The 18,221-nt window shown below is 43.6% G+C and overlaps 1 protein-coding gene across 1 annotated transcript; it reads left to right on the forward strand.

Annotated features, from left to right (window-relative positions):
* Positions 1-252: 252 nt before the first annotated feature.
* On the forward strand, positions 253-14,889 carry prdm1b (PR domain containing 1b, with ZNF domain; the record flags this gene model as incomplete). Its single annotated transcript, XM_079522566.1, has 6 exons — positions 253-423; positions 6,304-6,423; positions 7,848-8,088; positions 10,545-11,476; positions 11,737-11,865; positions 12,861-14,889. 6 exons carry the CDS (start codon positions 253-255, stop codon positions 13,434-13,436), a joined length of 2,169 nt encoding a protein of 722 aa, XP_079378692.1. The 3' UTR covers positions 13,437-14,889.
* Between the last annotated feature and the right edge of the window lie 3,332 nt (positions 14,890-18,221).

The following is an 18,221-nucleotide window of genomic DNA, read 5'->3' on the forward strand; positions in this document are numbered from 1 at the left end:
TCATTGCTACAAATTATTATGTTGTCAAAATGTAACTTTTCTATTGTTTTACTTTGTCATGATGATGACACTGAATCCCTCTTTTTGCTGCCTCTTCCCTCCTACAGATCTTGAGCTTTAACCAACGTACCTAAGACAAGGGACCCGTTCCCAACAGAACCAAAGTGCTTCGATACCAAAGCGATCCAAACATAACCAAACCAAACTGCACCAAGACCGAAGGCACAAAGTTACCTACACAGTATAGTCAAGATGAAGCTAGAGATGGCGACAGGAGACATGTGCGAGTGGAGAGAGGCGGACTTTGCCCTCAACTGTACTTACATTGTTCCCGACCAAGTCTCCGACCCCAGCTTCAGGCTGCCCAAAGCCATGACGTCCATCCCACGCAACCTCACCTTTGAATACAGTGCTGACAACGAGGTAAGACTGAACAAACATACACCAATGCTTATAAGCACTTCCAAATGATTTATGATGAATGAGTGGACAATATTGTATATCATTATTGTCTTATCTTAAGAAGTAAGAAGTCTTATGTAAATTAATGGACATTTTTTGATTGAAGTTGATTGAAGAAGTTTGTATGTAAACAATGCATGGTAGTCTTTAAGGCTAAAAGGTTAACACAAAAAAGGCATTATGTATTCAATTCATCAACAAAGCATAAAAAAGATCACAATAATAGTTACATTCCAGAACCTCAGTACTTACATCATATAATATCAGACCTTATACAGTAGATTTCAACAATAGATTTGCTGACTAATGACACGCATAGGCTACAGCTGAGCACAGTGTGGCTGTGAATGAATGTAGGACAGTGGACAAGGACGGCCTGAAGTCAGGGATCATTACATTAGACGTGTCATCTATTCTGGTCCTGTTGACTCACTGTGTCGCAAATAAGGCTGCCTAAAGTTAGTACCTGTAAGCCTCTAATGTAGGTCTCTGGGTCAGTGTTACACACACACATACTGTACACAGGACACACATGAATGGAGGAAGTGCATATACAGTACCCATGCTCATGCAAACACGTGTGTGCTGTGCACACACACAATACTGTATATATGGCTGTGTGTGTGTGTGCGTGCGACTGTGCGTACGACTGTGCGTGCACGTGCGCATGTACTACTAAATCAGCTGGTTGTTTGAATTTGAAGTCATATACCTTTGAACACGATCAAGTGGACTTGTGTGAGTGTGTCTCACTATGTGGCTCATGAGGTAGAATGGGTGTCTTGGAATCGGAAGGTTCCCGGCTCGATCCCCGCCTCCTCTTGGATGTGCCCTTGTGCAAGACACTTAAACCCTAACTGCTCCCAATGAGCAGGTTGGTGCCATGCATGGTTCCCTCTGCTGCCATTGGGTGATGGACTTTGTAAAGCGCCTTGATTAAAGGCGTCATATGAATGCACTATTTACCATTTTTACTGCGAGGAACCGACCATGTCAAAAGAGAAAGTGAGAGAGAGAGAGATCGATGGGAAGGACAGTATTGCAGTTCTCTCGTGCTCACTTCTCTAATCATGTCTCTTATCATTAGCATTTCATTCTGTGGTTGACACTCATCTTCCTCTTTTTCCTCTCTTCACTGCAAACCTCTCTCATCTCGACCCCCACCCCCTCTTCCTCTCTGCTACATTCACTCGCTTGTGACTGAGAAAGGTGTGAGAACTGTGGTCGTGCGTTCACATTGAGCGTTTCATAAACATCGTTCTATCATCGTCCAGCCGGCAACACGCCAATGTCCTTAAGATGCCTCGATCTGTTTCCTTGTTGCAACAGCAGCAATGGTTTTGTGTGCGTGCATGCGAGTCATTCAATTTAGTACAATTTAGTTTCACTTTTCACCCCAAGTGTGATATTGCTATTCATGCTGAATTAAGACCACTAAAATGAGAGCAGATTATACTGATGGTGTGTGCATCTTTGCGTGTGTTCATATGCATGCACACAGTAGGCCTATAATGTTGTACAAAAAGGAGATAGGAAGAAACAAAAAAAATAATGGAAAACGTGCGTGCGTGTGTGCGTGCGTGCATGCGTGCGCGCGCCTGCGTGCATGGGTGCGTGCGTGCGTGCATGTGCGCGCGCATCCGTGCATGCATGCAAAAATGAACACATGTTCATTTATCCTTTTGTATCTCCAAGACTTTACCATACGCAGTGAGATGATTTTCCCTTCATGGCGTGCGCAGGGTGGTTTCTCTTCCTCTTGACGATGTCATGTCAGACTCATTCTCCCTCCTCATAGGCTGGGAAGTCCATTTCCTAAGGAGGCCGTGAGAGACAGGCCAATGCGTCACTGCCAGTAAGATTGTGAGATGCAGGATTGTACACATGATGATCGACTGTGTGAATTTGTCTGCATATTGGTCCATTCATGCAATAATTTAGTCAGACACAACGTTAGGGTTTCATTTTTATAAAACTACCCCTCTGGCTACATTTACTGTAGTATCATGCAATGATTATGATAAATGCTCCTATGAATCCTTTTATTTCATTTAATATATTTTGACCTGAAGCAATTCTTTTTTTTTTCAATTTACGTTTTATTGAATTTTAATCAAACATACATGAAAACGAAACGACTGACAATTGACAATACATACAACCGAAAACAAAACAAGACAATATACGTACAATACACACAAGGGGAGATGTCTGCCTCTCTTCTCTATTGATGATCATTCATAATACATAAGTACCTCAAACAGGTGCATATACAGGTTAAACAGGTTTAACTGAATCTATACAAAATCAGGTCTTATGGTAGAAACATGAGTAATCCATCTAAACCAGTTATCTGTGAAGACTTCAACTTGACCTCTGAAGCTGAATGTAATTATCTCCATAATAAAAAATACTATAGATTAAATCAATCCATTCATTCATAGTTGGTATAACATTTGTAAGCCACTTTTTTGTTAAGGCTTTTTTGGATGCCACCAGCAGTACCCTCAGTAGATAGTTAGATACTGATCCTGCTTTGCAAATTGAAGTCCTTCCAGATCTGCAAGATAGACCTGAAGCAATTCTATTACTATTATATTATTATTATAAGTTCCGACAGGAATCCTCAAAGACACACTCATAAATACACCCACTCAAGCAACTGCAACATTTGAGTCAATGCGTGGAGGGATTTGAATAGGTTATACCCTATTCCCGTCTTCGCCAGGCCATCTCGCCATGTAGGCTATTCTTAATCAACCTGAAGTGTGCCGGGGTGTGTGTGTGTGTGTGTGGGGGGGGGGGGGGGGGGGGGGGTGATGGGGGTCCTAGGGGGCAGATGGGGCACGTGGCAGATGGGGCGTCACAGGCAGGCGTTGGTGGCAGGTTTCTATACGTGGGGAGAAAGAGGGAGGGAGGTGGTGCGGGGGGGGGGGGGGGGGGGCATCTAGGTTAAGCCCCCAACGATTAACTTTCGTTTGTGGCGAGCAGGCGACCATCGAGGCGGGAATCATGCCCTCAACCTGGTGTTGAGAGCCATAGGAGCCGCCCCAAAAGGGAACGCGACGGTGAGAGGAGGAGAGATCTTCTTCTTCTTCTGTCGTATATGTCGTTAGACCTTCAGCTCCGTTGCAGCTGAAGGGAGGAAGGATGGCAGTAGAGTATACAGGAGAAGGATGCTGGAAGGAGGGAGGGAGGGAGTGACGGGCGGATGGAAGCATGGGGGGATGAATGGATGCATGGAGGGTGAATATAGGGCACCTTTGTTTTATTTTAAGAAGTGCTTGTCTCCCTTTCCTCCTTCCTTATAACTCTTTCTTTCTCCCTTACATCCTTTGCTTACTTCCTTTCTCCAGCCCCCTCCGCTGCCCCCCCCCCCCCCCCCCACCCCTCACTCCCGTCGGTTTGGCAAAAAAAAAGAAACGGAGCAGTTAAGCAGCCCAGCAGCAACAGCACGTTGCTTCGTTAGTCACGCAACGGCGGCAAAGCACAATGTCCCTGTCACACTTACTCCTTGTCCATTACACCCCGTCCCCCTCCCCCTCCCCTTCCTCCTCCTCCTCAACAGGTTGTCATCTTATTTGTCACCGACCCTGCACCACTAACAAATACTTTTTGGGGGGAATTACTCGTATTGTCCTGAATGTAAGACGACTCTGGTTATAAGACGACCCCCATTTTTCAAGACTAATTTGTGGAAAAATAACATTGAATATCAAATTGTCTAGTCCCCCGATTATAATACGACCCCGTTTTCTTAGGATATTTCCATTGGAAAAAAATTATATTCAGGCCAATAGGGTACTTACTTTTTATTTTTTCCCCACGTATTCGTTTAGACACTTTGGGCTCTATTTTCGTCCATGCTAAACCCCTTATCCCTACGCTACTTTGCCTTTTTTAATATTTTTGAAAAACAGATTTGTGTAGATTGGCTATTTTAACTATTCAAAAATGTTTTTCAAAATATAAAAAAAGGCAGGTAGTTTAGGGATAAGGGGTTTAGCATAGACGGAAATAGAGCCCTTTATCTTCTAGCGAATATAGACAAAAGGAAGAAAAGGGGGGGGGGGGTAGGTGTAAAAACGTAAACATTTTTATGATGCATTTTTCAAAAGTCCCTTGACCTCTGAATAATCACTTTGATGGACGGTTTGAATTATACGGCCTCATTTGCTGGAAGACGGTAGGGAGGGACGGGGCTAAGGTGGGTGGGGTGGGCTTAGCTGTGGGGGGGGGGGGGGGGGTTGCTGGTTTACGTTTTGGAGGACAAAGCTCCTTAAGACCCCCACGCTGGACCTGAGACCCACAGACGCTGTAGTGTGTGTGTGTGTGTGTGTGTGTGTGTGTGTGTGTGTGTGTGTGTGTGTGTGTGTGTGTGTGCGTGTGCGTGTGCGTGTGCGTGTGCGTGTTGTGTAAAAGGGAGTGCCCTAATATCTTGGTACACCTCAGTGGACTTTCTACACTAGATTTATGGGAGAGCTGTTCCCAGCAGCAGGGATGACTGACATAGATATACTGTAGCACTCTGTAGTTTCCCTGGGCTGTCACATACGGTATAGACATTTTTTTACTTCATGAATCACTCCGCCACACTTTTCTTCTCGTGTTTCTTCATTTTTTACTTTGCTAACAGGAAGTTCTTCCAGACAAACTGTACATTGATGTATTGCTCATAGTGTACTGTATTATGCTAGGACTATTACCTGAACATTTACTGTGTTGCCAAAAACATGACTGGACATACTTTGTGCGTCAGACTCATCCATAGCTTTATGGTGGCCACGCAGCATCGGAGGCATCGGGATGTATGCACAATTTGTACATTTGGAACCATCAACAATGGGAGTGTAGAAAGGCAGCCAAGAAATTAACCTGCGCTGAGTATACAGTAGGTACCTGGATATGGTGACATCTAAGAGTTTGCCAGTATACATACACGAACTCATGGACATGACCTCATGGACTCATGAACTCATAGACATGACCTCATGGACTCATGAACTCATGGACATGACCCCTTCCCCAGAAAGACTATAGACCATAATAATTAACTATAGACCATACCATTTTCTTCCAAGTCACAAATCAATTCTCAGCACAGGTTATTCAACAGATGTCAATGTAAGCAAGTGGTTGAGGTTGTCAGGTGACATGACACCACATAACACCACACCACAAGCACCTCTCTCTCTCTCTCTCTCTGTCTCTCTAGTCAGTCTAGTGTTTACTGTTTATGAGGACAGCGGTTCAGTTCAGAGGTCAGTAGAGTAGGTCAGAGAAAGTGTACAATAAGTGGGTCACCTTAGGTCCTTGCAGCATATACATTAGAAAGGCACGGGTCATTCTAGATACAGCCATCATCAACCACATCAATCTGATTAATTCAAACCTTGAATTATTAGTCTATATTCAAGTGTCTTGTATCTAATGCCTAATTTATGTCCATTGCAAATAGCAGGCCTATACAAGCTCACAACGCATCAAGTAGACAACACATTGTGATCTTGTAGGCGGCGGTGGCATGCGACAAAGTATGAATTGGGCTTCATGGTAGGAAGTGGCTGAAGGCTATCGGAGGTGTTGCGGGCCAAGGCCTATGAATCACCACCATGGGAGGTGTCCCACATAACATACTGTACATGTAACGTTCAACCGCACTTTTAGTTTTCTTTTCTTTGAAATCCAAGTCAGGTTTCTACATAATAATTAAGTAGGCTACTCTCTTAATGATCTCTCTACGGATGTTTAATGCCGCTTATGTTAAAAAGTAATGTATAGATAGAAAGATATGTATGATGTTAGTAGGTTATTCATTGATGTATTCGGTCTGTCTTCCAGGTGACAGGCGTGTTCAGCAAAGAGTACATTCCCCAGGGTACTCGCTTTGGCCCCCTGCAAGGGGACGTGTATGCCAAAGACAACGTCCCCAAGCAAGCCAACAGAAAATACTTCTGGAGGGTAAGGGTCACACACACACACACACACACACACACACACACACACACACACACACACACACACACACACACACAGTTTCACATCAGGTCCATACGTCAAAAAGGAACCACAATGACTGAACGAACGCAAAGGGGTTTTGGTCAGAATTTTAGAGGAAGTAATGTAAACACTGAAACAAAATGAGCCACTCTCACGCAGCAGCCTTACTGGAACTCGACATGCACTGCAAAGTCGTACATGTGAATTACCTTTCACTTCAACACCCTGGATGTTGCAGACAGTGGCTCGCCTTTCCCACACAAAGGAAGAGGTGACACAACTCATCCTTTTGTTTCCCAGCCTACACCTCTCCCAACCCATTTTCCTTTCTGTTTCCCCCTGGTAAGGACTTGTGTCATTACCAGGATTTTTAATTCCCATTAGTTAATTCCCAGAGAAGGTGTTTCAGTTATCCATGTGGTTTCCTTCCGCTTGTATTTCCTGTAAGATCTGTCATCATAGCAGCGCAGCGGGGTGTTCCTGCCCCAGCAGACAGCAGAGTGAAAGTGTGACGTACGTTAACGTGCCTCAGGAGTGTCAACACACTCTGGTGAGACAGGTGTTGTAGGGTGAGCAGGCTACTGCTACTGTAGGAGCCCTGTGTGCGCGCGTGCTCTATCCATAACAGCAACATTTCCTTTTTTAGCTCGTATTTTTATTTTGAAAAGGAAAACATAATATGACAGACAGGCCATTCCAGTGCATGCAAGTCAGTCAGTCATGTTACAACATGCGATGAGAGAGAGAGAGCGAAAGAGAGACAGTCATACTTTTAGGCCCCGCCTCCATCCGTGCTTGCTGATAAAAGTTAAAGCTCACATACAAATGCAAAGTACAGCATAGTACACACAAGGACACACAACCTCTACTTGCTGTGAGCAGCAGACCATACTGGCAAGAGGCACATATAACATTACTGAAGAGGATTTAGTGAAGATAACTGTACATGGCAGAGGTGAATTATGATTAGGTTGTTTTTTGCATCTTTCTGTTCTTTTTCTTTATTTTGTCTTTTTTTTTGTTTATACATTTTTCATTGTGTTTATTTAATACCGTCTTCGCTCAAGTGTCATCCCTGTGAAAAAAGTTTTTTATAGTTTAGAAAACAGTCTGCTAAGGGTAATGTATTCTTCAGATATTTTAAAACATTTTCAGTAAAGTTGAATATTGACCCTGCGTCAAATTATGGATGGAGCAAACACATGCAATACTATAGCCAGTCATTTTCAATATTGAGGACTACAACTTTACATTGAATTACTTGTACTGCATATTACATGTCTATAAGCAGTTTTTATTTTTATTTTTTATATCCATGACGGCTCACACAACTATATGCCAGAATATGTTTTAATCCCATCCTCCTGTCTCCTGTCTTCTGACAGATCTACAGAGGCGGGCAGCTCAACCACTTCGTCGATGGCTATGACGTCCACAGGAGCAACTGGATGCGATATGTCAACCCGGCCCGCTCGCTGTCCGAACAGAACCTGGTGGCGTGCCAGAACGGCCGCGACGTCTACTTCTACACCATCCGACCCGTGGAGCCCAAACAAGAGATGCTGGTGTGGTACAGCCAGGAGTTTGCCAAAAGACTTTGCAACCAGCAAGATGATGTCAGACAGAGTGAGTACTCTGGTAGAGACATATTATCTATTGGTAGAGCATCGTTTTAATTATGACTCATCGGTGAAGTGTTTAGATACAGAACAGATAGTTATAATATGCACTACAGCAGACAAACAACTGACTTTTTATTCAGATTTCAAAACATTGACAAAATACATTCACAATGAATGAAAACAAAATTCAATTAATGTTTAAGTATTTTTGGGAAGAAATAAAATAAAAATGTAAGAAATTCCATAAATTAGAAAACAAATGTTTAAGAAGTAGTGAAAATAGCCGATCTGCAAGCTCACAACGTGGCTTGAAGTGGCACATTGTGAGCTTGTAGATCTGCTATTTTCACTAGTATGGGTCCCGGGCAAATGTCTAATTTCTCTTTTGGGTCACGGGCCAAAACGTTTGGGAACCACTGGACTACACTGTATCTACTGGTTTACACGGAGGACCTACCATTATAGAACTGTATCTACTGGTTTACACGGAGGACCTACCATTATAGAACTGTATCTACTGGTTTACACGGAGGACCTACCATTATATAGAACTGTATCTACTGGTTTACACGGAGGACCTACCATTATAGAACTGTATCTACTGGTTTACACGGAGGACCTACCATTATATAGAACTGTATCTACTGGTTTACACGGAGGACCTACCATTATAGAACTGTATCTACTGGTTTACACGGAGGACCTACCAGTATAGAACTGTATCTACTGGTTTACACGGAGGACCTACCATTATAGAACTGTATCTACTGGTTTACACGGAGGACCTACCAGTATAGAACTGTATCTACTGGTTTACACGGAGGACCTACCATTATAGAACTGTATCTACTGGTTTACACGGAGGACCTACCATTATAGAACTGCTTGAATCAAGTTGACAAATAACAGAAGTACAACCACCACAAACTTTTCCATCAGAGTTTTAAGATAAGCTTTAAGATAAACCTTTATTGATCTCCAAATCCAGGTGTCATACTGTAGTAGCAATTAAGTAGTAAGTAAGAGTGACACACACAATACCTAGAGATAACAGCAGATAAGTAAAACTACAATAATAAGAAATGAAACTTGACTAGACATGTGCACTGCATGGGACTGGGTCTGAATGAGTTGCATTATGAACATAATATATAAATAAATATAAACTGTAATAAGTACATTTAGACTATCACCATACTTGGTTGAAAGGTATAGGAGGGGACAGACATCTGTTTCTGAAAGAAAGAAAAAAAGTATTTATTTATTTATGTATTTATTTATTTATTGTACGCTACATCTAATAAATGATGTGTGGCAGTGAGGAAGTCTAAACTGGAGGGTGACAGTAACCAGCATTTATAACTGCATTTCTTATAATATAATATAATATAATATAATATAATATAATATAATATAATATAATATAATATAATATAATATAATATAATATAATATAATATAATATAATATAACTATAATTTTCACAGAAATAAATAGGTTTTGTTTGTTATAAGGGGGAAAACAATGTGTTTCCCCTCAAGCTACTCATATCCCCCACCCCCCACCATCTTACACGCAAATTCAATCACGTAAGACGACTCTCAAAGGAAAGTACAATACAATGGCTGGTCAAAGTACCTTCCTGTGAGTCAGTGAATGTCAGCTGTTATTAGAGTAGCGATGTTTTTCTGTCATCCTACCGGATGGTCCAGCGTTACCACAAGGCTGGGTGATTCATTGAAGAACGGGTACACGCCTTCTCAACTATGTAAACCAATGTCATGTAACGGTGGCCTCATTGTATTGTTTTGATACCTGACTTGACACACTGGTGGTGACTAAGCAAGTTGTTTAAATAGAGCAGGAATAAATTAGTCATAGAAAGAGAAAGCTTTTTTCGTCATGTCACAGTGATGCGGGGGGGGGGGGGGGGGTCGTGTCTTCTTTAAAACATGTATGGCAGGTACCGAGAATGACACTTCAAGAATGAAACATGGCTGTTCATAACTTCATACAGACGTACGCCTATACAGCCCACACCTTTTCCCCACACAAAATCACTATATCTCAGCAATGACTTACAGAAACTATATGTTCATACTCTCAGTTCAAAACTGAAACTATCATTTACCATAAGTGTGTGCATGTGTACAGGTACTGTAACACGCACGCGAGCGTGTGTGTGTTTGGGTGTGTGTGTGTGTCACTCACCACACATCACTTCACAGTTCAAAGGAAGTCCAAGATGTTTAATGTAGGGGTATGATGACTTGATGACTGAATGATAATGGGTCTCGTTACAAAGATAAGGGTTTGCACAATCCAATAATAAAACCAAGTCTTGTTAGCAACTCTGGAAATTCACAGGTTCGCAAGGGCCTAAACTTATGGTTCAAATCCCCTATCACCAACTACCATTGTTGACCTGTTTTGTTTTGTTTTCCTCTTTGTTCCTTCAAGAACACGTTAGTGCGGATGAAGACTCTGAGCCGGAAGGCGGCAAACAGCGCCTGCCTCAACAGACATGGTTCTGGGAGAGGATGAGAGAAGATGTGAAAGCAGAGAGGCACGAGGACACTGAGGAGAATATCGACGTGGAGGCGCTGGAGCGAGACACGCCGCCGGATACGCCTGACGACCAGATCGTGGATTTCAGTGCCAAGATGGAGGAGGAGGAGGCAGAGGAGGAGAAGGAGGACAGAGAATCAGATTACTACAAAACTCTCCCTTCCTCTCAGCCTGGCCTGCACTCACCACACCCCTGTCTGCCCAGCGAGCACTGCCCTGTGATCCCATCCCCGCACCGCGACCTCCCACTCCACCTCCACGGCCTCTATGGCAACAGGGAAGGCCTGGTGTCCTCCTACCCCATGTACCCTCAAGCCAGACCCCTTCAACCCTCCTACCAGCTCCTACCGCCGTATAGCCCCCACTACCCTCGCCTCCTCTTGCCACAGTACTCCCCTCCCTTCCCTGGAATGTCGCCCTCCTGCGGGTCACTCCGGTACAGCAGCTACCTAGGTACCGATGGGCTCCCATACCCCCCCATTGGCCAGCCGGGTCTGCTGCCCGTGTCCTTGCCCTACCCTCCACCCCCCCATGGTGGGCTGAAGGAGCGGACCATTAACATGTCCCCTCCCTGTGGGGCCCCAGCCACCCCCGAGCTCTCCCCCGTCCCCAAGACTGACAGCCAGAATCAGACCCCTCATCAGTCTCCCTCAGGCTGCGACGAGGCCATGAACCTTAGCCTGGCCATGACCAAAGCCAACGCCGCGCAACGCATTGGCCCCGGCTACAAGTCCCTGCCTTATCCCCTGAAGAAGCAGAACGGGAAGATCAAGTATGAGTGTAATGTCTGCCTCAAGACCTTCGGGCAGCTGTCCAACCTCAAGGTAAGGGTTTAGATTCTTTGTTTTGATAAGTGCTTTTGTAAATAAAGTTGTTTTTTATCATTCATCATTATTATAATTATTATTATCCATGTCTTTACTTAATAGAATAAATGAATTGATCGCAAATGAGTTCGACACCGATAATCAAGCGTAGCAGTGATGATCGTTGTAATAACATTTCCTCTATCATTATAGCTCTCCTCCTCAGTCATGTGGCTGTGGCTCATCCTGTTATCCTGTTTGTCACATGTTAATTATAGGTTCACCTGCGAGTCCACAGTGGCGAGCGGCCCTTCCACTGCAACTTATGCAAGAAGAGCTTCACCCAGTTGGCACACCTCCAGAAACACCACCTGGTCCACACAGGGGAGAAGCCACACGAATGCCAGGTGAGATGAAAATAGTTTGACGCGTGTGCGCGCGTGTGTGCGTGCGTGCGTGCACACGTGCGTGCTTTTTTTTGTATACAATTGAAAAAGAGACAAAAGACCTCAACCTTATACCTCCAAAATTTCGTTTTGCCGGGAATATGGACGTCACGGTTAATGTGGTTAAACATAATAGAAACATAGTGATATTTTGGAACAACAATAAGGATGTAAGAGTTGTTACCACACATAACTGCACTAAGGGCTTTCCCTGTGCCTCTCCCCAATCTGTGACTGCACTGTACTGTAATAAGAATCTTTGTTTTCTTCACTCTCACTATGGGCGTGTTTTATACCTTAATGAAAGTCATGAAATGCACCATGTACGAGAACCAGTTTGAGGTTAAATGACACTCAAACTGAGAATGGCAGCCGCTCCTGTTTGTTCTGGCAAAACACGTCCGGATTGGAGGAGCTCAGGCGGCACAGATACTGACACTGTTATCGCAGTGACGCCATGGCGATCTGATAAGGATGGCACTCCTAATGCTCAAAGTCTCTAAACCAGTGGCACACTGGCCTGAGACAATGTTATGTTAGTACAACTATACAAAAAGTTATGAATTATTTTTAAATGAAGTACATTGTGCCTGCTCATTTTTCATTACTGTAGCAAATTCTACGCCCTACACATTTTAACCACTTTTAACCTGATGATCTGCCATTAGATCGGGCATGTCATTATTGGCATTAATGACATGCCCAATAATTTTCAGCAATAATGTATTGCTGAAAATGATTGATTATTGTTATGATGTTATTAAGTGGTTACACTTTTCATTTGGCATTAGTAAATAGAATTTTCTATTTACAGAGTGATAAGAGTGATAACACGTGATATAGAGGTCACTTAAGATTATGACTTGCCCTTTGGTGTGCCTGCCTTGGACACAGAAAGTCAGAAAACCACTGTCTAGAATCTAACCTCTCCTCTTGTCCACCCTCCGTTCACTCAGGTGTGCCACAAGCGCTTCAGCAGCACCAGCAACCTGAAGACCCACCTGCGCCTCCACTCCGGCGAGAAGCCCTACGAGTGCAAGCTGTGCAGCACCAAGTTCACGCAGTACATCCACCTCAAGCTGCACCGCCGCCTCCACAGTGCCCGCGAGCGCGCCTACCTCTGCCAGCCCTGCGGCCAGACCTTCCTCCATCGCTTTTCCCTCCGTGTCCACCAGCGGAGCTGCTGCCCGGCGGCCAATGCCAGCGCCGGCGCGCATGTCCTCGACGCACGCGCAAAAGACATAGTGGAGCAGTTCGACGCCAGCCAGGAGGCCGACGCACTCCCGGAGGCGGCCTCGCCGGCGCAGGTGGAGGCGGCGGCCGAGCGCTGGCTGGCCAGGAGCCTGGAGGGCCGCGAGGGGAAGGAGGACCAGAAGGAGGCCACGTTGCTGCTGAAGGCCCTGGTGGCGGCTATCAATGCTCCGGCGGCGCCCGCCAGTTCACACCGTGGCCCACCGCCGCCGGTACACCAGGAGAGGGCCAGCGTGGTGCATCTGTACGGCAGGCCAACCGTGAAGACGGAAGGACAGTGAGGAGGAAGTGAAAGGACAGGAGAGAGAGGGGGAGGGGGCCAAGAAAGGAAAGGACATGTGAATTGTAGACAGAGCATACAGTAGCCATGCAGTCAACGGTTCAACAGACAGAAAAGAAAGAGAGACTACTTCGCCAAATACATCTTTCTGTTTTATCCAAATGGGACAAAGCAGGGAAGAGAGACAGAACATTATCCAATGAGCACAGCACCAAAAGAAGAGCATTCCAAAGACTGGGCTAGTGTATTGAGTGATTGCACTTCCACCTATAACTCTACTCATTTCCTGAAGAGAGAGAAAGGGTGTATTTTTATTTTTTGTAGTCTGTGAAATATCATTGTTTTTTACTCAGGTAGACAAGTGTTGTTTTTTGTGCTTTAACTTATTATGTGTTGTGAGACCTTGTGTCGTCTATATTTATGTAACAACTCTGTACTTCTTTTGTTCTTTTTTTCTCTCCCCACATGTCCAAGGATTTGCCACAGTACAGGAACACATTCAGGGTATTCATTTGTGGATGAATCTTTACTTTAGTGGCCATCTATTGTGTATTGTGCTACTTTGTGTGAGCACACAAATGTGTAAACCCGGGGTATGAAAGGGTGTACCAGAAGCAGTGCAGAATACCACTTTTGATGTTTTGCCATTTATGTGAAAAAGGGAAATGTTAAGTATCTTGAATTCATGTAAGCATTTGCCAAAAAGAGGAAATGAGGAAAACCTGAACATGGACCAATTGACTATATGTAGCACGACTTGTTTGGTCATAATGTTTACCAGTGTAATGTAACAAAGTGACGAATGCTTTATACACCTTTTGCTGCAATTATCCAATAACCTAATGACCTTTTAACTGCCAACTAGCTTCTTCTCTGCATTGCAATGTACTTCAACTTAATCCTGAGGTAGTTCAATGGTTTTTCTGCTGACCAAGCTTCACTGTTCATTCACCAAACTGTTTATATTTAACCAATAACATGAGCTTCATCCAAATCTTGATTGAGTCTTTCAGTGTACCACAGTACATTGAAAGACTCCATCAAGATTTTTCATTACTGTTTCATTACTGTTTCATCGCTTCAAGTAGGCCTACTGCTTCAAGTACTCAACTACTGTACACTTCCCACTTGGGTGACAATAGATTAGGTTGCTATGGGTTTATTCTGTCCAGCTACCACAGGCATCAGTTCATATTCCAAGGTTAAAAAAGGGAGCTAGACAGGCACTTGTTTTTGTTAACCATAAGTTATTATTTTCTCGTTGAGTAGCACTGGAAAAAGGCAGAACTATTTATAGTATTTCTTTCATCATATTTGTAGTTTCTTATTTGTACAGTATGCTTGTCTATGTAGTTTATTTTTTGATACAGTATGAAATGTTGATAATTTATGTGAGAGGCTACTTTGATGATACTTTTTATATTTCCACTATGTAGCATATTAAAGATATTGTTTCTCTACATTGGTGTTTTTCAATATTTTCAATGTTTTTGTTCCACTTTTTAAATGGTGGAGGATTCGAAAATCAAGATGTCAAAGTTAACGTATTCCTAGTTGATCAATTCCCAAGTCTTGGAAGGTCAGAGTAGCATACACTAGTCAACAAACGACAGTGTAAATGGTCATGTAAATCGTGAAAATAAAACAATTATGCAACAGGTAACTAGGATACCAGTTAAACATCACACTAGCATCTGTCTAAACAACATTCATAGCATTTGAGATCCCGACATGATCCACTCATGCAGTCGTACAGAAGATGTTGCCCGACCCTTAAGTGTCATAAGGCTCTTCTTCGCCCTGGCTCCCAACGTGCAGATTGACAGTCTAATAGTAAAAAGTATTGCAATCTGGAAACCAGATTGCAAGGTGCAGGGGGGAGGGGGGAGGGACGACAACGACAACAACAACAACAACACCTTGCCTGCCCAACATGTAATTCTTGGAAACGCCTCTGGATTAAAGGTGTTGTGGACACAGTAGTAAAAACATCCACCCACACACGCACTAGTAACTATTTATTATTGTTCACCCGGTGCGGACGCGGAGGAGAGAACACACCACCAGTGCCAGGAATCAGTGTGTGATCTCATGAGCCTCCCCTTCCCTTGAAATTCTGCTTTCACAAAGTTACTGTAAATATTGTCTGTCAGACAGACAGCAAAGGCAAAGCCTTGTTGTCTCTCACTTTCTCTCTCTCTCTCTCTCTCTCTCTCTCTCTCTTTCTCTATCTCTCTCCCTCTCTCTATCTCTCTCTCTCTTACTCTCTCTCTCTCTCTCTCTCTCTCTCTCTCTCTCTTACTCTCTCTCTCTCCCTCTCTCTCTCTCTCTCTCTCTTACTCTCTCTCTCTCTCTCTCACACACACGCGCGCGCATCAAGCACGCACACAGACAGAAGCCCTCTTTCTTTCTCGGTCTGCTGCTACTCCACTCTTCTGATGTCTGCTTTGGGGAGGACCTCTGTGACATTCACGCAGTCACCTCTGACCAGAACAATTACAGTACACCTCAAACCAGAGAGAGAGCCGCTGGTTTCTTGGATCTCTTTTAGGTGCTCGTCTGACACACTGCAAACAGAAAGTCCATTCTCAGGCTGCCAGCTAGTATATCTACATCTGCTCAGAAGTGTGTCTACGATTAGACAACCACTTTACAGTATAGCAAGTACTTGCAACTTGCTTAATAGTAGAATTAGCAAAGTTATTATTTATAGATTATTGCCTGGTGACATATTTAACCATTTTGTCATACTGAGTTAGTTTATACATCAGTGTAGATCAGTTCATTGATATAGAATAGTATAGAAAACAGTGGCACTTGTTAACTAAACGTCTTGTTAACCAGGTACAATCACCATGAAAGAAATAATGCTGGATGGATGGTTGGTTGGTTGGTTGGTTGGTTTAAGAGGAAGGGGCAGACATCCTGTTTACAGAACACGTAATTCCGGTTTGATTTATCTTGAAACTTGACTCGCTCTTTGAAAACCCACCACCGTACTTCCTGTTTGTACTATACCTGGACAGCTTCTGGTAACCCCCTGATTCACAGCAGGAAATCCATAGTCTAAACTGGATGGATGATATGAAGGCAATGTCCCTGCTAATATACGTCACGCCCAGCTGTCAACACATTGCGTTCCTGAGATTCCTCGTTGACGTAAGCTCAGCTGGTGGTGACTCGACTCGTACTAACCACGAAACATTAAATATCAATAAAATAAAAATAAAAATAAACGTAATTGACATTCAGTTGCTGTTGTGCGACGGACAGATGCAGCCACACGCATACCCGGAAATGTAGTCTCTGGGCATCATCACATGCATGAATGCAAAATTGTAAAAAGAAAAATTGATAATTTGGCAACACCATGAATTTCTTTTGAAATATAGTCATTGTTACATGGGTAATTGTTTGTGTGTGCCCTCTCCCACCTCCCTACCGCTATGGAATGTCAGAACAGGTCAGCTCCATATATGGAGATCTAAGGGTTTGAAGTCAGATGTAGAGTTGCTGGCCGGCCCCATGCAGATCTAGGTGATGATCCAGTCTTCTCCATGTATGGCTGTCAGTGTCGTGATCTTCATATATGGAGACAGCCATATATGGAGCATCGACCATGGTGGCGTGACCTGACGGACGGACGGACGGATGGTTGGACGATGGACGGACGGACATGTTTTGCAGGTTTTCATAGTAATCTGTGACCTATGGTCACAATCATTATGACTAGCCTACTGTGGTCAAATATAATGTAGGCTATGTTTGTTTTTGTTTTGTTTTCCTTTTTGGGCACTGATTCTGAAATTATTCAACAGGGGTGGACCTCTGTCATGGGACCACTAGTTGAAGATGCATGTCACTATATTTTGTGTATTGTATGAGTGGGAGTAAATGCCTCTTATAGTTTCATTTCAATGTAGTTTTCATTTTGACTGTTTATCTGAAGAGCAGTTGTTACGCGTTATTTGTTTTTCCATTGCTGTCACATAGCCACTTTAGCCAGGCCTAGAAAGGGAGTGGGTTATATAATAATAAACTTAAGGTGTGGTAATATCGAAACCTCATTTATGGACTGGTTTAATCCATAGACACAACATGCTGTAAAATACATTTTACAGTATTTTGGCGTGGCTTCATTTAATGAAGCCATTTCAATCAACTTGATTACATCACCTATATCCAAATAATAGTCTGACTCCCTAATACCCAAATGCATCATTACATAAAATATAATAATTGATAAGCAATTTATATATGACCATACTGTATAACTGTTTCCAATGTCATTGTTTCCAATGGTGCCTTTGATCCCTTTGTTGTAGATCTTCTGAGAATGTGTTTGTGGTTGTCCATTAAGAATCTTAAAAGGTTTGTCTTGTCCCACATTGTGGTATTATTATTTTTTATTTTATTCTGTTTGCCTTTGAATGGAAGTGTTCATTGTATCACAAGTAGCCTACCACTGCATTTGTTCCACTGCCTTTATCCGCTGTGCTTTTACCCCCTCTTGTGTCCATTCTGATCATTCACATAAGGTCCACCAGATGTCACCTCTCCACTGTGGGACCATAGAGTAATAGAGACTGAACTAGCGCGAAGCTCCGCCCCCCCAGCTATTCATGTCAGTGGAAGTTGCTCAGTGGCGTTTTGAAGCACCCGGAAGACTGCCGGAAGTCCCTCCCAGGACCTCAACTTTGAGGTCCTGAGTGACGTAGGGCAACCGAGCGCTCAACGTTAAAGCCCAGCTGCACGGGGTTTCCCGGTCATGAATCCACGGGTCCGC

The sequence above is a fragment of the Electrona antarctica genome, assembly GCF_951216825.1.
Source record: "Electrona antarctica genome assembly, chromosome: 15".
Taxonomy (NCBI): Eukaryota; Metazoa; Chordata; class Actinopteri; order Myctophiformes; family Myctophidae; genus Electrona; species Electrona antarctica.